Raw genomic sequence first — 25,116 nt, forward strand, 5'->3', positions numbered from 1 at the left:
CGGGCGCCGGGACCTCCGAGGCCCGGGCGGCACGAGGCGCGGCGTGTCCGTTGGTGGGCGTGGCGCGCCAAGTCTCGCGGGAGGACAGTTGGGCGGGCCGTTGTCCCCGCGGGTGGGGCGAGTTGCTAAGGAAATGACCGCCCGCTGCGCTACGGAGTGGCGCGCGGGCCGGGCGGGGTCTGGAGCGGCTCTGTTTCCGCTTCCGCTCCCTCGGAGCTCCTGTCCCGTTACCGCCTCCTGGCCCGGCCTCGCGCCTTTCACCGGCACCTTGCGTCGGTCCAGCAGCCGGGCCTGCTCCTGCCACGCGCGCCCGGGGAGCTCCGGCGCCGGCGCCGGCTCGGGTCGCGCCCTCCCCCCCCCCTTCGCTTGCTCCCGAGGCCGCTGACCCGCTGCCGCCATGGGTGCCTACCTCTCCCAGCCCAACACGGTGAAGTGCTCCGGGGACGGGGTTGGGGCCCCGCGCCTCCCGCTCCCCTACGGCTTCTCCGCCATGCAGGGTTGGCGCGTCTCCATGGAGGTGAGACGGCAGGGGCTCCGGAGCCGGCTGCCGCTCGGTTGGGAGCCTGGCCGAGGAAGGGAGTGGAGTGCGGGGGTTGGGGTCCTCCCCGGGGAAGGGTCGAGTCGGGAGCCCGAGGCCGCGGCTGGTGGCCGCAGCGAGGGTGGGATCGGGGCCGGAGAGGGAGCAGCGGGGGATCGGGGGACCCAGGGCGGACGGTCTGGGGCAGCGAGGGCTCTGCCATGTGGGGAGAGGCACCTTCCACGGACTGCCCTCTCCCGTCGCCTTCGCGCCATCCCCTGCTGCCAATCCAGCCCTCCGGACTCGTAAGTGGTGTGAGGGTTCGGGTCGGGCTGAAGATGGGCAGAGGGACTATTTATCCGTTTATTTGTTGGGGAAGAACCAAAGAGATAGCAATGACTTTATTTTTCACATCTGATGCAGGGGGCCTCTTTGGATGTGAAACTTGACAGTGAAAGGAAGCCGGAGCAAATAAGTCTCTTTCCCACTCCTGACACCTATTTGCCTGTCCTTGAGCATCAGAGGGTCCTCCTGCCTGACCTCCAAGAGTTGTCACTCCTGTGCCCTCTCAAAGGGCCATTTGCGACCTTTGGAAAATATAGATTGCATCAGTGTTTTATTTCACTTGGTATTTCTCCTCTCTCGAAAACTTAGTAATTGTAGTTTGCTTGTTGTAATGTAGTTTACTTGATTTTCATAATCATTACATCAATTTTTTCGTCACAACTTGAGAACTTTTTTTTTTTAAGAATTTTACTTTGGATAGAAGAAATGAAAGTGACTACTATTGAATACATGTGAAACTCCAAAGAAGAACAGGAAAACTGGTAGGAAGGAAAGAAAAGGGGATAACATGTGTTTTTTTTTGTTGAGAATGTTGTGAGGTTTAAGCAGATGGGCTAAGGAAAAAAAGCTCTATGTCTATGGTTAAGCATTTATCCACTTGTAGGGGGTTTCAGGTAATAGCAAAGTACTGTCCTGGGGAATTTTTTTTTTTTCTCTAAAATTCCTCACTCCTCCCTGTGGTTAGCTGTGGAATAACAGCGTTTGTTCTCAGACCAACCTTTGAAAATGGCTCTATCACTTGATAACCAAATTTCTAGAATGGAGAGGATCCTGTAGTTCATCTCATCTAACTTGGCGCTCACATTTTAAAAAAATACCTTTTTTTTTTACAAATATATATTGTTACAAAGGTGATATACAGAGGGGTTACAGTTACATAAGTCAGGAAAAAAATGCATTGCTTTTTGGACAATGGTACCCCTGGTTCCCTCACTCTCTCCCAGTTGTGCTCATATTTTACAGCTAGGAATTTGAGGCCTAGAAAGCTTAGGACACCTGTATCTTGTTGGAAAGAATCAAATTATTGACCAAGACACTCACTAAACTCTGTTTTCATCAAATGAAACACAACGTTTATATTTTCCAGCAATGCACAGTATACTGGGTGGAACAACTTATCTGTTAGAAACATCTGGATATAGCTTCAAAAGGAAAGTTACTATAAGGCTGGCTTTGGGTGAGTTAGGAAGTCTGTAAGTTTCATTTCTATGTCACTTTCTGTTAAAGTGACATTGTGAATATCTCATCTCACAGACCTTTCCTTCAAGTTTTTCATACCTTATTTTCCACTTCTGTGGAATGGAAATGGTTTTTCCATTTTGTTGGAACTTTTCATCCTAGCTTTCTTTATGAACTGAGTTGCTTGAATATTATGTTTCCAAGTCCTTTACCCAAGGATACTGTGCTTTGGGCTTCTTCTCTTGGGTATTTCCCTTCATTTTGCTTTCTCATCTGGTAATTAAAAATGGCTTTTTTGGTTTGTGTGTGGGGTCAGGTTCTGTTTGATATGGATAGATGATCTTGCTAGATTGGTCCTAACATTGTAATTTTCCTCCTGAGAGCTACTTAGATATTGAAGTCTTCCTAATGTGCCTTTTTAAATTGACTCTTGTTTGATGAGTTTGATAGGCCTAATCAGATCCTTTTGATGTACTCTTTCTGATCCTATTCTAGTTCATTGATACTTCTTCCTTCTAGATTTGTTTCTTCTCAAAGTATAACTTTCTTTGTTATTGTAAGAACATAATTGACTTCTGGACTTTTTTTTTTGCCAGTCCTGGGGACTGAACTCAGGGCCTGAGCTCCATCCTTGGGCTTTCACAAGGCTAGATCTCTACCACTTGAGCCATAGCACCATTTCCAGTTTTTTCTTTGTATGTGATACAGAGGAATCAAACCTGGATTTGAGTGCATGCTAGGCAAGCACTCTACCACTAGGCCAGATTCCTGGCCCTGACTTCTAGCCTTTTAAGTGAATCTTAGCTTTTCAGGCTAAGGATGTAGCTCAGTGATAAATGACAGAAAATAAATAAAATGACTAGGTTCTGATAGCTCTACTCATATTGGCTACTCAGGATGCTGACATCTGGAGGATGGCAATTCATAGCTGGCCAGAATAGGGAAATCTGCTAGATTCTTACCTCCAAAATAACCAGCTAAGAGCCAGGCTGGAGACAGGGCTTAGGTGGAAGAGCACTAGCTGATCAAGCCTGAAGCCCTGAGTTCAACCCTTCCCCCCCAGAAAATAACCCCAAATCAACAATAACAAAATATGGTTTATTCATGTAATTCCTAATATTTAAAGTTTAGTTCCACCAATTGATGAAATCTTTTTACTTGTTTGGTAGGTTTTAATGATTCAATTCTGATAAAGTTATCATATAGTACATGTGATGAAGATTGTTAGAAGTTTAACTGATTTATAGATTCGGCCTTAGAGATAACGGTTTTATCTCTTCACTTGAGGCAAGGATGGCAGCTGTCAATAGATACCCTTTTATGCCTTTTTTCTCCAGTCTTTTTTGCTGTGAAACCCAGGTTGTTTTGAGGAGGGTTAATCAGAATACAAGTTGATGTTCTTCATGGTTTATGAGATCTTCTCAGCTGGTTGAGCTGTGAGCCTGAGGTTAAGAGGTAGGTTTATGGAGGGAGGGGTACTGAGAAATATATAAGAAAGATTCTGAGTCTAGTCTGAAGACAAGTTCAGTTGATAATATAGTCTTAAGGGACAAGTTTTTGTTTGTTTGCAGACACTATTGTTGCTCAAATACTCTTCAGCTACCTCTCCTGACTTGTTTTTGTTGGTTGTGGGGCTTGAACTCTGGGCCTACGTGCTGGCCCTGAGCTTTTCAGCTCAAGGATAGTGGTCTACCAATTAGAGCTACAGTGCCTCTTCCAGGTTTCTGGTGGTTAATTGAAGGTAAGAGTCTCTTGGACTATTGTACCTGGGCTGGCTTTGAACCTCAATCCTCAGATCTCAGCCTTTTGAGTAGCTAGGATTGCAGGTGTGAGCCACCACTACCTAACTTTTCCTCCTGACCCTTGCTGGTTGTTTTTGAGGTAGGGTCTCACTTCCTGTCCACAGTGCATACCTGAACAAAATGCCTGTATTGTTTTCCTGGTAGTTGCAATGACAGATATGTGACACTTCATCCAGTTCTTCACTGAGAGGTGAACTGGAGGACACTTTCTGCCTGAACTTACCTCCAGCCTCAATCCTCCTAATCTCAATATCCCAAGTAGCTAAAATCACAGGTATATGAAACTGTAATCTGAGTTTGATTTTTTTTTTTTTGTCAGTTCTCTGGCTTGAACTCAGGGGCTGGGCACTGTCCTTGGACACTTTTTGCTGAAGGCTAGCGCTCAGCCACTTGAGCCACAGCACCACTTCTTGCTTTTTCTATGTGATACCAAGGAATTGAACCCAGGGCTTTGTGCATGCTAGGTGAGCACTAGGTGACCACTAGGCTACACTTCTGGCCCAACCCATCTAAATTCTTTCATTAAAGGCAGTATCAATATGTACAGCATAACTTTATGTAAGCTAGTTTGCCATTCAGAGATAGTGGTCATAGAGGATCATCTAGAATATAGTACTGAACAGGAATTTCTTTTTCTTTTTTTCTTTTTCTTTTTTTGCCAGTCCTGGGGCTTGTACTCAGAGCACTGTCCTTGGGCTTTCTCAAGACTAGAGCTCTATCACTTGAGCTACAGCACCACCTGTAGCTTTTTTCTTTGTGGTACCAAGGAATCAAACCAAGGTCTTTTTTTCATGCTGAGCAAGCACTCTACCACTAGGCCAAACTCCTATCCCCTGAACAGGAATTTCTTAAAATACTTTCATGACTCTGTGTGAGTCCTGGGCTTGAACTCAGGGCCTAGGCACTGTCCCTGAGCTTAATTGGAGTAAGAGTTTCATGGACTTTGCTGTCTGGGTTGTCTTTAAACCACAATTCTCAGATCTCAGCCATGAGATCTTACAACCATGAGCCATATATGCCCTGATGGGTAGATCTTTACAACTTAAAATAAGGTATTAGATGCTATTGGTTCCAGTGAGTTTTCACTTTTTTTTTTTTTTTTTTTTGAGTTTTAATAGGAATTTCATTAAGGTCAAATTCTTAAGAATGAGAGAATCCTAGTTTGAGGGCACAAAAGCCTGTGAAGCCTTCTCAGATATCATAGTGTAGCACAGAAGGGCCTGGAGTTTGGCCTAGTGGTAGAGTGCTTGCCTAGCATGCACGAAGACCCGGGTTCCATTCCTCGGTACCACATACATAGAAAAAAAAAGCCGGAAATGGTGCTGAGGCTCAAGTGGTAGAGCTCTAGCCTTGAGAAAAAGTCCAAGGACAGTGCTCAGGCCCTGAGCTCAAGCCCAGGACTGGCAAAAAAAAAAGCTGAAACATAAAAGAAGGCAAGGAAACCATGGTGAAGCACAGGTTCAGGTTCTTTGGTGGTATCACCGTCTCGTTCCAGGTACAGATTATTATAAGGATACTGCTTCTGCCCCACAGGTTGGTAGCTGGGAAAAACACCCCCAATCCAGAACATGAAAGCCATGAGGCCAAAGAGCTGCTTATACTATACATGAGATCCCAAGAAACAGGTGTGGGGGTCATGTCCACTCAGCTCCTGATATACATGTCCAGGTCCCAATGTCACGGTTCACCTCAGTTTGTTCTCAGGTCTGTGTGGTCCCACGCACACCATGGGTCCCTCTCCTGCTGTGAGCGGTCAGGGAGCTTGGGATACTCACCGTGCCCCATGCCATCATCCTGGTAAGGCTTGTAGTCTTGCACACATAGGATATACTTCTTGGCAGCGGTAGCGCATTCTTTGGGGGTCTTTGGATGGGGCCCCGCTGTCCTGTCCGTGCTCCTAACTGCACCATGCGGGGCTGACTCCCAGCGCTCCTACCCTCACTGCCGCCGCCATCTTCCCTCTTTCTTTTTTTTTTTTTTTTTGCGAGGCCTGGCCTTGAGCTCAGGACTAGAACACTGAACACTGTTCCTGGGGTTTTTCTCAACGCTAGGATCCTGCCACTTGAGCCACAGCACCACTTCTGGCTTTTTCTGTGTATGTCAAACCCAGCAATCGAACCTGGGTCTTCATGCATTCTAGGCAAGCACTCTACCAGTAGGCCAAACTCCTGGGCAGTTTTCTGTGTCTCCGTAAATCTAGTTGAAAGATGGACCCCCCCCCACAATTCACTTATTTAGAAAATACAATTTAATTATTTCTTTTGTGTCTTTACATAATTGTACTGTTATCACCATGACCAATTTTTTATTTTTTGGGGGAGGGGTCATAGGGCTTGAACTCTGGGCCTAGGTGCTGTCCCTGAGCAATTCAGCTCAAGGCTACCACCTTATCCATGGACCAGGGCATTGTCCCTGAGCTCTAGCTCAAGGCTCCTGCCCTACCCCTGGATCCATATAGCCCCACTTTTTCTAGTGATTAATTGGAGATAAAAGTCTAATATTCTTTAGTACCTGGACTGGCTTTGAATCGTGATTCTCAGATTTCAACCTCCTGAGTAGCTAGGATTACAGGCTTGAGTCATCGTGCCTGGCTTGACCATGACCAATTTTAGAACATTTTTGCCTCCCCCAAAAGAACTCTATCCTTTACCGGTCACTTATATTCCTTCCACTAACTTCTGACAACCATGAATTTATATTCTGCCTCTATGGATTTACCTACTCAGAATACTTTAAAATAAATGGAATAAAGATATGTTACCCTTATTATCTAGCTGCCTTTGGTAAACATATTTTTATTTACATTTGCCTCTTTATTAGTATACATGTTAAAAAGACAATACTATAATCTTTAAGGGAAGTACATATGATGTAGTTTGCATCCTTGCACAGAGGCCCTGCTAATCTCTGTATTGCAGTTAGTTATAGTATATGTGCTACTAAAGCAGCCATAAGCATGATATCAGTCAGTACTTTGCTTTTTTGGTCCATCATAGGGCTTGAACTCTGTGCCTGGGCATTGTCTTCGAGTGCTTCAGCTCAAGGCTTAGCACCCTACCAATTGAGCTATAGTACTCCTTTCAGGATTCAGGTTTCTGGTGGTTAACTGAAGGTAAGAGTCTCTTGGTAGAGTATGGTGGTTCATGTCTATAATCCTAGCTACTCTGGAGGCTGAGATTTGAGGATCAAGGTTCAAAGCCAGTGGGGGCACAAAAGGACCTGAGACTTTTTTTTAATATATTTTTTATTGTAATTAATAGAAGGGTTACATGATATTTGCCAGATAAATGGTGCCTTAATTCCCACACATTGATACCCTTTCACATGTCATGGTCCCCATTTCCCTTCCCCCCTCCCCCACCCCTCATCTTGTTTTCCCCCAGGACCTGAGACTTTTATCTCTAATTAATCACTAGAAAAATGGGAAGTGGGCCTGTGGCTCAAGAGGTAGGGCAGGAGCCTTGAGCTGAAGAGCTCAGGGACAATGCCCAGGCCCAGGCCTCCCCCACACATACACGAAAGAAAGGAAGGAAGACAGTCTTAGACATTTTTGGCCATGGGCAGGGGGGGGGGGGGTGGAAGAGGGTGGAGGGGGTGGGGGTGGGGGTGATCATAGGGCTTGAACTCTAGGCCTGGGTTCTGTCCCTGAGCTCTTCAGCTCAAGGCTACTGCCCTACCCTTGAGCCAAGATCCACTTCCCCTTTTCTAGAGGTTAGAGATAAGAGTCTCAAGTCCTTTTGTGCCCGGGCTGGCTTTGAACTGCCATCCTCAGATCTCGGCCTCCAAAGTAGCTAGGATTATAGGCTTGAGCCACCTGCGCCCAGCTTAATCAGTACTTATTTTATGGTTGAATAATATTTCCTGTGTGTGTGTGTAATATTATCTATTAGTCACTTGATAAACATTTGGGTTCCCACATTGTCTGTTGTGAGTGATGACATTATGAACATTCATGTACAGGTTTTTCTTTTTTGGTCAGTCGTGGGACTTGAACTCTGAGCCTGGGTGCTGTCTCTGAGCTCTTTTTTTTTTTGCTAGTTGGGACTTGGACTCAGGGCCTGAGCACTGTCCTTGGACTTTCTCAAGGCTAGAGCTCTACCACTTGAGCCTCAGCACCACTTCTGGCTTTTTTTCTATGTATATGGTACCAAGGAATTGAACCTGGGTCTTCGAGCATGCTAGGCAAGCACTCTACCACTAGGCTAAACTCCCCGCCCTGTCCCTGAGCTCTTTAACTCAAGGCTACTGTATTATCCCTTGAGCCACAGCGATACTTCCGGTCCTCTGGTGGTTAATTGGAGATAAGAGTCTTAAGGTCTTTAGTGCCCAGGCTGGCTTTGAACTGCTATCTCAGCCTCCTGAATAGGATTACAGGCATGAGCCACAATGAGGAGTGTCTAGCCTCTTGTACTCCTCCCCCCCTTTTCTTTCTTTTTTTCTTTTTTCTTTTGCCAGTTTTGGGGCTTGAACTCAGGGCCTGGGGACTGTCCTTAAACTTTCTCAAGGCCAGCACTTCATCACTTGAGCCACAGCACCACTTCTAGCTTCTTCTATGCATGTGGTACCAAGGAATCGAACCTGGGTCTTTGTGCATGCTAGGCAAGCACTCTACCACTGGGCCAAACTCCCAGCCTCTTTTTTCTTTTTTATACTTTTACTGTCACATTTAGGAAACTGATTAAGAAAGTCACAAGAAGTTTTCTTCTACATTTTATAGTTTCTTTTCTTCAGTCTATTAGCCTATCTGTCTCTGTCTTTGTCTCTTTTTCTTTTGTGCTTTTCCTGGTGCTTTAACTCAGGGTCTGGGCTCTGCACTTTGTGCTCAATGATAGCATGCTACCACTTGAGCTACAGGCCTACTTGTGGCTTAAAAAAAAGTTATAAAGCTGATGTGCAGACAGGGTACAGTTATGTAAGTCAGGTAAAGAGCTCTCTTTTTTTTTTTTTTTTTTGGACAGTCTTTGTGCTTGAACTCAGTTCCTGTCCTGAGTTTATTTTCCTCAAGGCTAGTACCACTTGAGCCACAATGCCACTTCCAGCTTTTTCTGTTTACATGGTACTGAGGAATCAAACACTGGACTTCATGCATGCTAGGCAAGCACTCTGCCACTAAGCCACAGTCCCAGCCCAGGAGTACATTTCTTTTTGGGCAATATCACCTCTTCCATCCCCTTTCCTAGTTTTCCCCTCCCATCCCCACCCACAAATTTGCAGTTCATTTTCTTTCTTTTTTTGCTAGTCCTTACTCTTGAACTCAGGGCCTGGGCACTGTCCTTGGGCTTTTTCAAGGCTAGCGCTGTACCACTTGAGTCATAGTACCACTTCTGGCTTTTCCTGTGTATGTGGTATGGAGGAATCAAACCCAGATCTTTTTGTTTTGTTTTAGTGGTAAAAATACATGTAGCAGTTTACATCTTAACCATTTAAAAATGTATTGATAGTGTGGCTCAAAGTGGTACAGTACTTGCTTAGCAAGCATGAAGCCCTGAGTTCAGATCCCACTACCCCCAATTCAAAAAACATAAAAGCACACTTTAGCATTAATTACGTTCACATGATATAACTAATTTCTATACCTCTTCTCGTTTTGCAAAACTGAATCCTGAGTTATTCAAAATTGAATGAGTTTCTAGAATTTATATGCTGGTCCTAGGCTTGACTTCAGTGTAGGCACTGTCCCTGAACTCCTTTTTGCTCAAGGCTAGCGCTTTACCACTTTTGGCTTTTCTGTGATTCAGTAGACGAGAGGTTCCTTCCTGGGCTGCCTTTGAACCTCGATTCTCAGGTCTCAGTAGAGCAGTTCCAAGTAATACTACAGATGCAAAATCTCACTAAGAAGTGGAAGAGAGGATAAATTAGAAACTTCTAAGAACTAAAACATCAATTCTCAAGGTATAAGTGAATATTTCCCTCGTTTTGCTTTGGGAAAAAAGTATAGAGAAGAAATGAAGGCAGGTCCTCAATTTCAGAGCAAAATATATAGTTAGACAGCAAAATCCAGTATATAGAGTGCTTTTACCTGTTTTGACTCATCCTCACAAGTCCTGTGATAATGTGACTAAGTTAGGTGTTAACCCATATTACTGAATATAAGGTTGCATATCACATAGTAGCTGGCTAGTGATAATGCTGTATTCAGACCTCTGTATCTAAGAGGTGTACCTGTAGATTCAACTGTAGATCAGACATTTTAGAAAGTAATTGTGACAGAGTTCTACATGTATAGACTCCTCTCTCTCTCTCTCTCTCTCTCTCTCTCTCTCTCTCTCTCTCTCTCTCTCTCTCTCTCTCTTTTGGTCAGTGGTGGGACTTGAACTCTGAGCCTGGGCTTTGTCCCTGAGCTCTTCAGCTCAAGGTTACTTCCCTACCACTTGAACCACACTGCCACTTCCCATTTTCTGGTGATTAATTGGAAACAAGTGTCTCATGGACTTTTTAGTGCCCAGGCTGGCTTAGTGCCTCATATCTCAGCTTCCTGAATAGCTAGGATTACAGATGTGAGCCACTGCGGCTGGCCCCAATCTCACCTACCCTTGTATATCTATGTTTGATATATGATCTTTACACGCTAGTATGAGTAGTCTTTTAGAGTCAATATTTCACCAGGTAGCTCAGGCTGTTATGGCACTCACTGGAAATCCCAGGCTGGATTTGAGCTCTTGTTCTTCCTGCCTCTGTTTTATGAGTACTGGGATTATATATGTGCTCCACCACACCTAGCTTGCTTGTTTGTTTTTTGAGACAGTTTTTCACTGGGAGCTCAGGCAACCCTTGTACTGGGAAACACTCCTGTTTTAGCCTTCCCAAGCGCTGGGATTACAGATGTGCACCAGCATGTCTGGCTTCATAGTCATTATTTCAAACAGCTGCATGGATTCCATTGGAGGAATCTTATACTTTTTAAATTTATGAAATAATGCTATAATACATATGCTTATACATGGGCTGGGATGTAGCTCAGTGGCAAAGCACTTGCCTAGCAAGTGCAATGTCCTGGGTTCTATCCCCAGTACCAAAAAAAAAAAAATCCCTTATATATACTTTTTGTATTGTCTAATTATTTGCATATAATAGTCAGGTTACTAAATCACATTAAAATTTTTTTACATATTGGCCTAGCTCCCCAGGAAAACTACAATAATTTCTATTCCTGTTGCTTAGGTTAGGAGAATGTACTTTAAAAAAAATTGTTTTTTGGTCAGTTGTGGGGCTTGAACTCTGGGTGGTATCCCTGAGCTCTTCCCCCTTGAGCCATGGCGCCACTTCTGGTTTTCTAGTGGTTAATTGGAGATAAGAGTCTCAGATCCTTTTGTGCCCATACTGGCTTTGAACCTTGATCCTCAGATCTCAGCCTCCGGAGTAGCTGGGATTACAGGCATGAATCACCAGTGCCTGGCTTCCCATTCTAATTTTGTAAGAAGAATATTTATTTCCCTTCCTACCTCCCTCCCTCCTTCTCCCTCCCCCGCTCCCTCCCTCCTTCCTTCTGTCCTTCCCTCAGTCCCTTCCTTCCCTCCTAACTTCCTAATTTCCTTTCTGTTTTGCTGCTGGTACTGGAGCTTGAACTCAGGGCCTTGTGCTCTTCTTTGACTTTTGCTCAAAGTTAATACTGAGCCACATCTTTATTTTCTATTTTCCCTATTTTATTTTATTTTATTTTATTTTATTTTTTGCCAGTCCTGGGCTTGAGCTCAGGGTCTGAGCACTGTCCTTGGACTTTCTCAAGGCTAGAGCTCTACCCCTTGAGCCTCAGCACCACTTCTGGCTTTTTTCTATGTATGTGGTACCAAGGAATTGAACCCGGGTCTTCATGCATGCTAGGCAAGCACTTTAACCACTAGGCCAAACTCCTGGCCCCTATTTTCCCTATTTTAACATTCATTTACTTGATTACTGAAGCTGAGTATGTTACCATATACTTACTTAGGCTAGATCTGCTTCAAAATCATAGATTTGAAGAACATAGTTTGAAAACAGCATAGCTTCAAAAGATATGATATAGTGTGATCTAGGGTAGTTTTATGGGATAGAAAAAGGCTAAGTGTTAGCCAGGTGCTGATGGGTCATGCCTGTAATCCTAGCTATTTCAGGAGTCTGAGATCCGAGGATCATGTTCAAAGCCAGCCTGGGCAGGAAAGTCCATGGGACTCCTATCTCTAGTTAACCACTAGGAAATTGCAAGTGGTACTATGGCTCAGGTGCTAGCCTTGAGCTGAAGAGCTCAGCAACAACGCCCAGAGTTCAAACCTCATGACCAACCCACCCACTCCAAAATAAAAAAAAAAGTCTAAGTGAACTCTTTATTTTACCTAGCAGTTGGAGTATCTCTCCTTTTCCTACTAAAAAGGTAAAATTGAGGCTAGGAGTTAGGCCTAGAAGTAGAGTGCTTGCCTAGTGTACACAATGAGCCAGTTACGATTCCTCAGTATCACATATATAGAAAAAACTCTAGAAATGGTCCTGTGGCTCAAATGATAAAGCACTAGCCTTGAGAAAAGTCAAGGACAGTGCTCAAGTGCTGAAGTTCAAGCCCCAGGACCGAAAACAAACAAAAAACCAAGGATTCTTGGATCAGCTTTTTTTATTTTAGTAATAAATTGAGTATTTAAAAACATTTACTTTGGGTCTGGGAGTTTGGCCTAGTGGTTAAAGTGCTTGTCTAGCACGCATGAAGACCCGGGTTCAATTCCTCGGTTCCACATACATAGAAAAAAGCCTGAAGTGGTGCTGAGGCTCAAGTGATAGAGCTCTATCCTTGAGAAAGCCCAAGGATAGTGCTCAGGCCCTGAGCTCAAGCCCAGGACTGGCAAAACAAACAAACAAACAAAAAAAAAAACAGTTACTTTGGAAAAAGCTAAATATTCTCATTATTCAGTATTGTCCCCATTGTCTATATCCTTATACCTTCTCATATTTATTAGCTTTTTCTGTGTCCTTGTAGTATTATGGTACGAAAACACAAATGTTTGCCTATGATCCCTCTTCAGCAGCTTACTATGTACAGTGTTTTGTACTCTCCTCCCACCAGTGCTGGGGATTGAAGAGTTTCATTATAATTATTCTAGTTTACTGTTATTTGAATTTAACATTTGTAAATATAACAAACTTGAGCTTAAATTGCATGCTGACAACACAAACTACAAAATCAGTAGAATTAAAATCAACATTAAAGTGGCACAGTTTTTCTTGCTAAACCTAATTAGACACTTGGCATGAGTTAGGTGGTAACTTCTGAGTTACAGGTTTTTGTACCTATACTCTATACCATGCCAGATCAGTTCTCTCAATGCTTTTCTGCTTACTTTTTTCTACTCTTTCCTTTTTCAGTAGCACTTCTAATTTGTCGTGTATATTTTCCCTCTAGAATGTAAAGGGCTTTTCTCTGTCTCTCTCTGTCTGTCTCTCTCTCTGTCTGTGTCCCTCTCTCTCTCTTTCTCTTTCTCTGTCTCTCTCTTTCTCTTTTTCTTTCTTTGTCATAGGGCTTGAGCTCTGGGTCTGGTAGCTATATCTGAGCTCTTCAGCTTAAGGCTACCATCCTACCCCGTGAGCCACAGTGCCACTTCCAGTTTTCTAATGGTTAATTGGAGATAAGTCTCAGGAGTTCAGTGGCTCACGCCTGTAATCCTAGCTACTCAGGAAGCTGAGATCTGAGGGTCAAGGTTCAAAGCCAGTCCGGGCACAAAAGGACCTGAGACTCATCTCCAATTAACCTCTAGAAAACAGAGAAGTGCGGCTTGCTTAAGGGTACCATGATGGCCTTGAGTTGAAGAGTTCAGGGCCAATGCCTAGGCTGAGTTCTGACTTTAGTGCCCATGCCCATGCCGGCTTTGAACCTTGATCCTCAGATTTCATCCTGAGTAGCTAGGATTACAGGTGTGAGCCACCACACCCAGTGTTGTAAAAGGTTTTTCTATGATTCATGGGTCTCTCATTCACTGACATATAGCTCAAACATCCAAAACACATCTAGGCATGTAATGGTTTCCAGAATACTTGATGAGTGAGTAAATTCTTAGGAAGATTCAACTTTGAGATTGCTGGTAGAAGGTCGTGGGCAATACATAATCATAAGTGCAAGTGAGAAGGTACTGATATAATGGTAGGAAGAGAGGAAAGTTACAGGGGAGCCTAACTTGCATGGCTGGTGGTAGATTATTAGGAAGAGCAAGGGAACAGATAGCTAGGTCCAAGAAATAAGGCTAAATGACAATAAAGTTGATGATCATCATAACTATGCTATTTGTGGCAGTCCCTTAATTTCTGGGGTACTGTCCTGTAGACAAGGACCTCTTTTGTTTTGTTTTCTTCCTCACTTTAATTAAGGCAGTTATTTCAGGGAGAACAGAAGGATTTTCTCACCAGTGATTCATCCTTGTAATCTTAGTTATTCAGGAGGCTGAGATCTGAGGATCACTGTTTGAAGACAGCTCGGGCAGGGAAGTAGCACTGTGGCTGACTCAAGTGATGGGGTCCTAGCCTTGAACAAAAGGAGCTCAGGGACAACACCTGAGCCCTGAGTTCAAGCCCTGGGACCTAGCACCAAAATAGATAGATAGATAGCTTATGTAAAAGTAAGTAACCAGGGGCCGGGAGTTTGGCCTAGTGGTTAAAGTGCTTGCCTAGCATGCATGAAGACCCAGGTTCGATTCCTCGGTACCACATACATAGAAAAAAGCCAGAAGTGGTGCTGAGGCTCAAGTGGTAGAGCTCTAGCCTTGAGAAAGTCCAAGGACAGTGCTCAGGCCCTGAGCTCAAGCCCAGGACTGGCAAAAAAAAAAAAATAATAATAATAATAAGTAACCAAAGTACAGAGTTGATTATATCCATTCTTTAGAGAGCCCCTGAAGAAAAATTGGGTTGTGTTCAGGAAGCAGCTAAGTAACCTGCTATACATTTTACTTTAGGGCTCATAGTCTTGCTTGATCTTTGGTTTATTCTCAATATTAATTTGAGGTGCCCAAATTCTGTGATTTGGAGAATTTGATTGTTTAGTCTTGCACTGAAAAACATTAGTATATTTGGTATTTTGGGCCATTGTATAAAATTATCAGATATACTGTGCCATTGGGATTGAATGGTATCTCAGTTCACATGAGGGTAGAAGGTGAGAAAGCTGAGAGTTTGAAGTGTTACAATTTCTATTTAATAAGTCTTAAACACAGCTATAGCTTAATAGCCTTTGTTTATTTTGCCAGTCTTGGGGCTTGAACTTAGGGCCTGAGCACTGTCCTTGGGCTTTCTGAAGGTTCTAGCTCTACCACTTGACCCACAACACCACTTCCAGCTTTTTCTGTGTGTGTGGTACCAAGGAATTGATGCAGGTCTTCCTGGCACCAATAGCCTTATTTATTGGGGAGATTTTTTTTGTAAGTCCTCTGCAGAGCGTCATGATGACTTCTCTAGTGAGTTAATAGCTAAACAACTAATAAGTTTTCTGTCATCTGGGCTGATTCTCCTAGACAGTGGTCACTAGATTACAGACAGTGCTTTGATTCTCCCTTCTTTGTTCCTTTCTGTTCACTTCCCTAGATCTTTGCCTTCCTTTACCTTTCTATACCCCTACTCTGTTACTTCTTTTCTTATTTTATTATCCATTTGCTTTCTCATTTCTAGGCCCTGTTACGCCGGCCAGGAAAGGTCTACCTTAAGATATATATAAGGAGAAATGGTCTTTGACTTTGAGATATTGATGATTATGCTCTTTTTCATAGGATGCTCACAACTGTATTCCTGAGCTGGACAATGAGACAGCCATGTTTTCTGTATACGATGGACATGGAGGTAACTTTAGCATACCATACTGGCAACATTAGAGGACCCTAATTCTAGACGTTGAGGGAAGGGAGGTCCTTTGTTCTTTCTTTCAATGTTCTGGCCCAGGTATATAATTTCCTGCTTAGAAGTGTTTTCCTCTGACAATCTCTTTCTCTCCAGTAAGGCATTATATTAGTGAATAATTTGTGTAGGTCTTCATATAAAATTCTTTTTCTTACATTAGTATTATGTTTTGTTTAACTGAAAAACTAAGAATACAGGTATGAGAAGATAGGGATGTAATAATTTATTCCCAAGAAAAGTGATGGTAAATCCATTTTTATGTGTGTGATACAGTGCTTTAGATGACTTAACTTTTCTTTTAGGAGAGGAAGTTGCCTTGTATTGTGCCAAATATCTTCCGGATATCATCAAAGATCAGAAGGCCTACAAGGAAGGCAAGCTCCAAAAGGTCCGTCTTTCCCCTTGTGTGGGTTTTTCCCCTTTTCCAGCCCTTGGCTTTTCCTTTCTCTTTGCCTCAAGCTGCTACTTACTTATTGCATTTCTTAAAGAACACTGTGCCTAAAACCAGCCTATTCCCACTTGGATTTTTTTACATCTGCCTTATTCTCAGGTCTTTGAACTGTACCTCTTGGAATGTATCTAGTGTGGTTGACCACACTTGAATATGCATCCCACAAGAATGCTTAGATTACACAGAGGCAGTTGTTTCGTACCCAGTGTGCTTTTTCCTGTACTTGCCTTATACCATTTTGTTTATATTTAGGCTTTAGAAGATGCCTTCCTGGCTATCGATGCCAAACTGACCACTGAGGAAGTTATTAAAGAGTTAGCACAGATTGCAGGAAGACCTACTGAGGATGAGGATGATAAAGAAAAAGTAGCTGATGAAGATGATGGTGAGTGTGGCATCCTGTGTTCAAGAGGAAATCACTATTTTATTATCAGTTCTAAGACCGAGTGGCTTCCTAGGGCCCCGGGGAGTCCTCACATTAAAGAACCCGCATTAAAGAACCCGATGGCGTTCTGCACTGCATGTAGTTAGGAAAGGAGAGAGGAAACTAACCTTTTTGGAGTGTGTAGTTGTAAAAAGTTTTGCATACATTACCTTTTGTCATTCTGAATGGGTCTTCCTGTTTCCTGTTGTTATTTATGTGACCTTCTTTCAAGCCTGCATCAGTTATTAGCCCCAACAGCTAGATGTTGACCACCCTCATCCTAAGGCATTGTGTGTGGGCTTCCTGGGTCCTCAAGCAAGGAGTTTCAACTGAATGATGAGAGGGTAAAATAGTTACTAGTGTTCCTTTGGCTTAAGGGGACAAAAGACAAAGACCAAAAGAGGTCTGTAGAGGAGAAGGAAGCTGAAGGATGTTCTTCTGAGACTTGCTAAATGAGGAGCCTTAGGAGTGGGAGGTTGTGGGAAAGTTGGAACCCAAGCTGCTGGGGAGGTTGAGGTAGTGAGAGGGATTGATCCTGTGAGGAGTCTGGCATGGGGGCTCTGATTTAGCCTCTTCCCTGCAGTGGACAATGAGGAGGCTGCATTGCTGCATGAAGAGGCTACCATGACTATTGAAGAGCTGCTGACACGCTACGGGCAGAACTGTCAAAAGGGCCCTCCCCACAGCAAATCTGGAGCTGGGACAGGCGAGGAACCAGGGTCCCAGGGCCTCAATGGGGAGGCAGAACCTGAGGACCCATCTAGGGAAACTCCTTCACAGGAAAATGGCCCTACAGCCAAGGCCCACACAGGTCTTTCCTCCAACTCGGAACGTGGGATTGAGGCAGGCCCCATTGGAGAGCCTGGCACTCCCACTGGTGAGGCTGGGCCTTCCTGCTCTTCAGCCTCCGACAAGCTGCCTCGAGTTGCTAAGTCCAAGTTCTTTGAGGACAGTGAGGATGAGTCAGATGAGGCGGATGAGGAAGAGGAAGACAGTGAGGTAAGGGCCTGTGAGGGCAGGCAGATGCTAAAGTTGCAGAGAGGGCCTGTTTAGTTGCCATCTGTAGCTTTCAGCTCCTTCTACTTTGTCATCATCCCCAATACCTACTGTATTCGACTATAGCCTTTTGAGAGCAGTATTTTCACCATCACAGCTACTATTAGTCCTCTTCCTTTGTTGATAGTGAAGCAGATAGATCCTAGTTCTGGCCTTTCTGAGTCAGTCTCCTCGAAAAAGAACTAGAAGGTAGCTGCTGTTACTTTAGGTGTTTTCTGCTGTGGACAGTTTTTTACTTCTGGCCACAATGCCTGGAAGATTCTTTGGGCTGACAGCCTTGACCTTCCTTGGAGCTTCTTGTTGTGACTGCTAAGCCCGGTTCAGAGTGTCAGTTATGTTCATTTCAGCCCTCTCCCTTCCCCCCAGATTGTCATGGTCATATAGTTGTATCTTTCAGTGTTTTGAGGACATGTGTTCAGTCAGGGACTCTTGTGCTCTAAGTATGATTTGGGGATGGGAGCAGGGAGTCATCCAGTCTTAGTAGCCTGGGATCCTCCTTCTGGCAGGAATGCAGTGAGGAGGAGGAAGAGGAAGAGGAGGAAGAAGATGGCTACAGCAGTGAAGAGGCAGAGAATGAGGAAGATGAGGATGATACCGAGGAGGCTGAAGAGGATGATGATGATGAAGAAGAAATGATGGTGCCTGGGATGGAAGGCAAAGAGGAGGTGTGTGGGGAAGAGGAGAGGACCAATGAGTCTGGAAAAGCCAAGAGACAGATGTGGATCCTCTGATTTTGATTTTTAAGAGATTGACCCCTTTGATATCTTAGTACTATAAGTGTGGTGAGGTAGATTTGTTCAGCAAGAGGAACTAGTTGGCAAATCTTTTGCATTGGTTTAACCTATAAAGGTAATCCAAAGGTAGTATTATCTATAGGAGGAAAACTGGGACCATAGCTTAAGTGACCCTGGGTTTAATCCCAAATACACTAAAAAGAAGGGTAGGAATAATACTCTGGAGAGATGAAATCTGTGTTCTTCCTGTTTGTTAAAGCTCTCTAGTGTATAGGTGCCTGGACAGGAGTGCACTAAGTAGGCACTCATGTCCAGGAGCTCCCACGAGGCTCCTTTTCCTTCTTCTTAAGCCTGGTTCTGACAGTGGCACAACAGCAGTGGTGGCTCTGATACGAGGGAAGCAGTTGATTGTAGCCAACGCAGGAGACTCTCGCTGTGTGGTATCTGAGGCTGGCAAAGCTTTAGACATGTCCTATGACCACAAACCAGAGGATGAAGTGGAGCTAGCACGCATCAAGAATGCTGGTGGCAAGGTCACGATGGATGGACGAGTCAACGGGGGTCTCAACCTCTCCAGGGCCATTGGTAAGGGCCAAGGAACTGGGGAAACTTGGGTTTTTGCTGTCTGTCCCAGAAAACCTAGTTGCTACTTTAATCATCACAGCTCCAGCATCTTTTTAAGTAACTTTATATCTTCTTACTCTATTCTTAAACATCTTTGTGACACAGCTAAGGTAGGTTTTATTATCCTCCTATTTCCTGGATGATGAAAAGGACAGAGGAGTTACTTCAAATTCAGCAACCTAATGACAGGGCTGAGCTGAAACTGGGCTGAAAACTAGCTCTTTTCTTTTCTTTTCTTTTTTTTTTTTTGCCAGTTCTGGGGCTTGAACTCAGGACCTGAGCATTATCCTTGAGCTTTCTCAAGGCTAGCACTCTACCACTTGAGCTACTACACTACTTGCATCTTTTTCTGTGTATGTGGTAATGAGAATCCAACCTGGGTCTTAGTGCATACTAGGCAAGCACTCTACCACTAGACCAAACTCCCAGCCCTGAAACCTAGTTCTTGATTCCACTGCCTGGTGGAATTTTGTTAAGAAAGGAATGATTCCAGTTCAGTAAAGAACAAAGGAATGAATGAATGAATGAATGAACGAATGAAGGAATGAATTGTAAGGTTTAACTTGCCCCAAACACAAGTCTGTATGAAGTGAACTATTTGACACATCTTTTCCTGCAGGAGACCACTTCTACAAGAGAAATAAGAACCTGCCACCTGAGGAACAGATGATTTCTGCCCTTCCTGACATCAAAGTGCTGACTCTGACTGATGACCATGAATTTATGGTCATTGCCTGTGATGGCATCTGGTAAGCACTGGGGCGGGGGGCACCCTCAAATGCCCTTTTCTGTAGCATTACTTTTCTTTGGCTCAGGCCAGCTTAGTGAATCAAAACCACCAAGCCTAAGACTAAGGAGATTTTTTTTTGTAGATACTGATTTGGGTCACCACCTTTACCTTGTCTTGTTGAGTCTTAAAAACGGTCTGATCTTTTTGATTCCAGGAATGTGATGAGTAGCCAGGAAGTTGTAGACTTTATTCAATCAAAGATAAGCCAACGTGATGAAAATGGGGAGCTACGGTTATTGTCATCCATTGTGGAAGAGGTGAGTCATGGGTAGAAAAGAATTTGGTTTGTATAGCCAAAGTGTTTTCTTTTGAGCTAAAAAAAGAGCCTAGTAGTGCTTATTAATGATCCAGACACCAAACCTTGACTAAAAAGTTCTACCTTCTCTCATATCCCTTACTTAACTTGTGCATGACAGATTCACTCTGTGTTGTGAAGTCTCTTGCCCATTCCTTTCCCTCTGTCTTAGCAGGGCTAGCCCTCTTGTGGGATTGTAAGTTCCCAGGAAGGTATTCAAACTCTGTGGCTGAGTTGCCCCATCCTTTTTGTAGTTGCTGGATCAGTGCCTGGCACCAGACACTTCTGGGGATGGGACAGGGTGTGACAACATGACCTGCATCATCATTTGCTTCAAGCCTCGAAACACAGCAGAGCTCCAGCCAGAGAGTGGCAAGCGGAAACTCGAGGAGTCACTCTCTGATGAGGGTGCTGAAGAAAATGGCAACAGTGACAAGAAGAAAGCCAAGCGGGACTAGTCATCCAGACCCCTGCCCACCTGGACTGTTTTTTGAGCCCTCCCGGACCTGAGACTGAATTTTGTCTTTTTCCTTTAGCCTTAGCAGTGGGTATGAGGTGTGCAGGGAGAGCTGGGTGGCTTTCCACAGCCCATTCCAAAGAGGCCGCTCTCCTTCCACAGGGCAGCCTGGAGCCTCTGATGTCCTCTCCAGCCTCCTTGCTCCTTTGGGCTCATCACCAGTGGGTTCTGTGCCTGTGCTCTGTTGTGTTGGAGGGAAAAGACTGGTGGTTCTGGTTTTTACTCTGTGAACACTTTATTTAAGAACATTCTTTTTTATTAGCGGCTCCATGGTCCCCAGCCGCTTGCACCCACTCTGTTGTACACTTTCAATCAACACTTTTTCAGACTAAAGGCCAAAACCTAATTGTGCCCATGGTGTCCATTTTTTCTCTACTGCTATGGCCCCGGATTTGGTAGCCGGGGAAGCATCTGGCGAGTCCCTTCTCTGTGTGTGTGTGTGCGTGTGTGTTCAGCGTGCTCACAGGAGCGGCCCGGCGGCACTCCAGCCTGCCTGAGCGAGCCCGGCCTGCTAGGCCCGGGTCAGTCTCACCCAGTCGGGAGTGACTTCCTCGTTCCTCCAGGAAGGGGTCTGCGCGCACTTCCTGGCTGGCCGGCTGGCTGGCCTGGTTTGTACGGCCGCTGATTGGGCGCCTGGGCCAGCATCACAATCACTTCCTGGTCACGTCGGGGCCGCGCTTGCGGTTCTGCCTCCCGCGGACTACGCGTCCCGTGCGGCTGCGCGGCGGCGGAAGCGGAAGCGGGGACGGAGGTACCAGCTGGTCTCCGAAGGGGGGGGTAGGGGGCTCCATGAATGGAAGCGGCGGCGGCGGCGGGAGCGGCCTGAGCTGGGCTCCGGGGCCAGGGCCTGGGGCTGCCCAGGGCCCGCGCCGCTGCATGGGGGCTGCCTGCGGATCCTGAAAGCCGAAGCGGGCGGGAGGGCCGAGTTGGGAGGGGCGGGGCCGGGCGGCCACGGGCCGGAGGCGCGTCGGGCTGGAGCCGGTCACGATGCCCCGGAGGAAGCAAAGCCATCCGCAGCCCGTGAAATGCGAGGGGGTCAAAGGTCAGGGGTCATGGGGCCTTAATGGGGGGGAGGAACGGGGTGGGGTCAGTGGAGTGGGCTCAGGTCAGGGTGGAGGGGAGCTCCTGAGGGAAGGGTTGGGCGATCTGGACTAGTCAGCTTCCCACCGAGGTACTAAGGGAACCCGAGAGGGTCAACGGGCACGGGAAGTGTGGTCCACGGCCGCTGGCTCCCGAACGCGAATTATGGGCACGGCTCGGAAGGGAGAATCCATAAGCCCCCTCCCCTCTTCAGCCGAGACTGAAGACTCCCTCGACGAAGGACCCGGGGCTCTGGTGTTGGAGAGTGACTTGCTACTAGGCCAGGATCTGGAGTTTGAGGAAGAGGAGGAGGAGGAGGAAGAGGAAGAGGGTGACGGCAGCAACGACCAGCTCATGGGCTTTGAGAGAGACTCCGAAGGTAAGTTTGGGGGACTTGGTTGGGGATTAATGGTCGTAGAGGACCAGCCCTGTAGGAGCCAGGCCAGATTTAGTTGTTAATGGTCACAAAACTGCTTGCTGCCACAACCTAGGAGTGATTTAGAGGGATGCCCCCCCCCACTGTACTTCATTTGCATACTAATTAGATCAGCTCCATCGCTTTGCCATAATGAAGTTTAGGCCTGGTGTAACGATGGTGAGTAAAAGGTTCGGTGAATCACATGAAGCAACTGGTAAAAAGTAGATGCCCTTTCAATAACCTTGTTCCCGTCCTTTGCCCATTCTGGTATGTGCACCTTCAAAAGTTCACAGAAAAGCCTTCTGTATAAATCAGATATTTCTACTTTTAGCTTCCCTTTGTATGGAAAGGTCTTAAATTTCTCTCATCCTCATTCTTCCCTGTGATTTTAGCAGTACTCGACCTTAATTTGCACGCTCGTGTGCGTGCACACACACGAAAGTCCTAGGGTGCTGTCCCTGAACTTTTTTGCTAAAGCTTAGCACTCTGAAGTATCTCACGGACTTTCCTGTCTGAGCTGGCTTTGAACACCCTTTAGCACCCCTCAGCCTCCTAACTAGTTAGGATTACAGGCTTGAGCCACTAGAACTCAGCTGCTCACCTACTTTTGATGGATGTCTTTGAAAGCCACAGAGGGACTCTAACATAAGGCCTGTTAGTCACAGCCAGCATTACTTTCATTGTTCACATTTTCTTTCATATATTGCCTCTATCTTGGGATGTTTAATTTTTTTATAATCAGAATTGCACCAGAAGTGGCCATACTAATGTAGAGATTAGAAAAAGGCCTCAAGTTCCTCTGCATTATTAATTTTTTACTTCCATATGGCAACAATTAAATCACTGTTAATTCATAGCAGTATTATTCAGGTATCACCTACTGTGAATACTTGATGTTTTCAATCAATAGAACCTGGTCTATGTAGTTCAAATCTGTCATTATTAGATTGTCAGGCTCAGAGGTGGGCAGGTTTTTTTTTTTGAATTTTCTTAAGACATAAAGGAGACCTAGATTCCTTTGAAGGAACAATAGAAATCATCAAAACAAAGAGAAAGGTGGGCTGTTGAAAAATGGAGATTTTTAGATCCTAGTCTTAAACCATGTTGATGTTTCTTCTCATTTCTGTCTCAGCAGGAGACTCTGTGGGGGCCAGGCCTGGGCTCCCGTATGGGCTGAGCGACGATGAGTCTGGGGGCGGCCGAGCACTAAGTGCTGAGAGTGAAGTTGAGGAGCCAGCCAGGGGTCCAGGGGAGGCCAGGGGTGAGAGGCCAGGCCCAGCCTGCCAGCTGTGTGGGGGGCCGACAGGTGAGGGGCCGTGTTGTGGGGCAGGAGGGCCGGGTGGGGGGCCCCCGCTGCCCCCACGGCTGCTGTACTCATGCCGCCTCTGCGCCTTCGTGTCCCACTACTCGAGCCACCTCAAGCGGCACATGCAGACACACAGCGGGGAGAAGCCGTTCCGCTGTGGCCGCTGCCCCTACGCCTCAGCCCAGCTCGTCAACTTGACACGACATACCCGCACCCACACTGGCGAGAAGCCCTACCGCTGTCCCCACTGCCCCTTTGCCTGCAGCAGCCTGGGCAACCTGAGGCGGCATCAGCGCACCCACACCGGGCCCCCCACTCCTCCCTGCCCGACCTGTGGCTTCCGCTGCTGTGCTCCACGACCAACCCGGCCTCCAAGTCCCACAGAGCAGGAGGGGGCAGTGCCCCGGCGACCTGAAGGTAAAGGACCAAGGACTTAACAGTCCAGGGACATGGGTGATGGCACCAGGCAGATACTTGGTTGGTTTAACATCCCAGGTTTCCTTCTTCCCACAGATGCTCTGCTCCTTCCAGACTTGAGCCTCCATGTACCACCAGGTGGTACCAGTTTCCTGCCAGACTGTGGGCAGCTTCGGGGTGAAGGGGAGGGCTTGTGTGGGACTGGATCAGAACCACTACCAGAGTTGCTGTTCCCTTGGACTTGCCGGGGCTGTGGACAAGAGCTGGAGGAAGGCGAGGGTAGTCGGCTAGGAGCTGCCATGTGTGGGCGCTGCATGCGAGGAGAGGCTGGAGGGGGTGCTAGTGGTGGGCCACAAGGCCCCAGTGACAAGGGCTTTGCCTGTAGTCTCTGCCCCTTTGCCACTCACTATCCCAACCACCTGGCCCGACACATGAAGACACATAGTGGTGAGAAACCCTTCCGCTGCGCCCGCTGTCCTTATGCCTCGGCTCATCTGGATAATCTGAAACGGCATCAGCGTGTCCATACCGGAGAGAAGCCCTACAAGTGCCCCCTCTGCCCCTATGCCTGTGGCAACCTGGCCAACCTCAAGCGTCACGGTCGCATCCACTCTGGTGACAAACCTTTTCGGTGTAGCCTTTGCAACTACAGCTGCAACCAGAGCATGAACCTCAAACGCCACATGCTGCGACACACAGGCGAGAAGCCCTTCCGCTGTGCCACCTGCGCATATACCACAGGCCACTGGGACAACTACAAGCGTCACCAGAAGGTGCATGGCCATGGCGGGGCAGGAGGGCCTGGCCTCTCTGCTCCTGAGGGCTGGGCCCCACCTCACAGCCCACCCTCCGTTTTGGACACTCTGAGTTCAACAACCCTGGGTGCCACTGGCAGCCGGGCTCTCCATACAGACTCACCTTGAACTAGAGTCTTTCTTCCCAAGGGCCTTATGAATTAGCCCTGCTCTTCCTGCATTTTATACAGATGGACTAGAAAGCCACCTTTTCCTTTTTCCCCCGCTGGCCAGGGGCTCCACACAGACTAACCTAGGCACTATCCGGACCAGCCCTAACTTCACAGGCAGGGGCCTTTATGGACCAAGGGGGCCTTGCCATGGCTCATGCACATCATGAGCGCAGAGAGAAGGGCCTTGTGTTCACCTCCACTGCTCCCAGGGGCTGTGGATGAAGTGGCTGGGGGACTGCCCAGCCTCCCACCTGTTTATTTAACTTATTTCAGTGCTTTATAATAAAGGAAACACTAACAAAGCCATGTCTATTGGATTGGCAATGGCAAAAAGTCAGGCCTTATCCTTAGCACAG

General features: G+C 46.2%; 2 protein-coding genes and 1 pseudogene across 4 annotated transcripts; 2 read left to right on the forward strand and 1 right to left on the reverse strand.

Annotated features, from left to right (window-relative positions):
• Positions 1–230: 230 nt before the first annotated feature.
• Ppm1g (protein phosphatase, Mg2+/Mn2+ dependent 1G) lies at positions 231–20,918 on the forward strand. The gene is made up of 10 exons (XM_090337269.1): positions 231–517; positions 15,555–15,624; positions 15,984–16,069; positions 16,385–16,517; positions 17,140–17,555; positions 18,119–18,277; positions 18,697–18,931; positions 19,590–19,719; positions 19,915–20,017; positions 20,310–20,918. The coding sequence occupies exons 1-10, from the start codon at positions 398–400 to the stop codon at positions 20,511–20,513; spliced, it is 1,656 nt and encodes a 551-aa protein (XP_090193395.1). The 5' UTR covers positions 231–397; the 3' UTR covers positions 20,514–20,918.
• On the reverse strand, positions 2,917–6,425 carry LOC150060963 (NADH dehydrogenase [ubiquinone] 1 beta subcomplex subunit 8, mitochondrial-like; annotated as a pseudogene).
• A 356-nt stretch (positions 20,919–21,274) lies between the features above and the next one.
• Positions 21,275–25,062, forward strand: Znf513 (zinc finger protein 513). Of its 3 annotated transcripts, none has more exons than XM_090337274.1 (4): positions 21,275–21,323; positions 21,867–22,031; positions 23,203–23,793; positions 23,890–25,062. In XM_090337274.1, the coding sequence occupies exons 2-4, from the start codon at positions 22,007–22,009 to the stop codon at positions 24,714–24,716; spliced, it is 1,443 nt and encodes a 480-aa protein (XP_090193400.1). In that variant the 5' UTR covers positions 21,275–21,323; positions 21,867–22,006; the 3' UTR covers positions 24,717–25,062. The 3 variants fall into 3 exon arrangements, with proteins under 3 accessions (XP_090193400.1, XP_090193399.1, XP_090193398.1); XM_090337273.1 differs by lacking the exon at positions 21,275–21,323 and adding an exon at positions 21,363–21,614 and having other exon boundaries at positions 23,206–23,793; XM_090337272.1 differs by lacking the exon at positions 21,275–21,323 and adding an exon at positions 21,364–21,614.
• The last annotated feature ends 54 nt before the right edge of the window (positions 25,063–25,116 follow it).

Source organism: Megascapheus bottae, chromosome 7, assembly GCF_031878675.1.
Source record: "Megascapheus bottae isolate mThoBot1 chromosome 7, mThoBot2.hap1, whole genome shotgun sequence".
Lineage (NCBI taxonomy): Eukaryota > Metazoa > Chordata > Mammalia > Rodentia > Geomyidae > Megascapheus > Megascapheus bottae.

Coding starts and splice junctions, on each gene's coding strand:
- Ppm1g (XM_090337269.1), top strand. CDS start 398: ATGGGTGCCTACCTCTCCCAGCCCAACACGGTGAAGTGCTCCGGGGAC. Junction 518..15,554: donor GTTGGCGCGTCTCCATGGAG/GTGAGACGGCAG, acceptor TCTTTTTCATAG/GATGCTCACAACTGTATTCC. Junction 16,070..16,384: donor AGGAAGGCAAGCTCCAAAAG/GTCCGTCTTTCC, acceptor GTTTATATTTAG/GCTTTAGAAGATGCCTTCCT.
- Znf513 (XM_090337272.1), top strand. CDS start 21,560: ATGCCCCGGAGGAAGCAAAGCCATCCGCAGCCCGTGAAATGCGAGGGG. Junction 21,615..21,866: donor GAAATGCGAGGGGGTCAAAG/GTCAGGGGTCAT, acceptor TCCCCTCTTCAG/CCGAGACTGAAGACTCCCTC. Junction 22,032..23,202: donor CTTTGAGAGAGACTCCGAAG/GTAAGTTTGGGG, acceptor TTTCTGTCTCAG/CAGGAGACTCTGTGGGGGCC.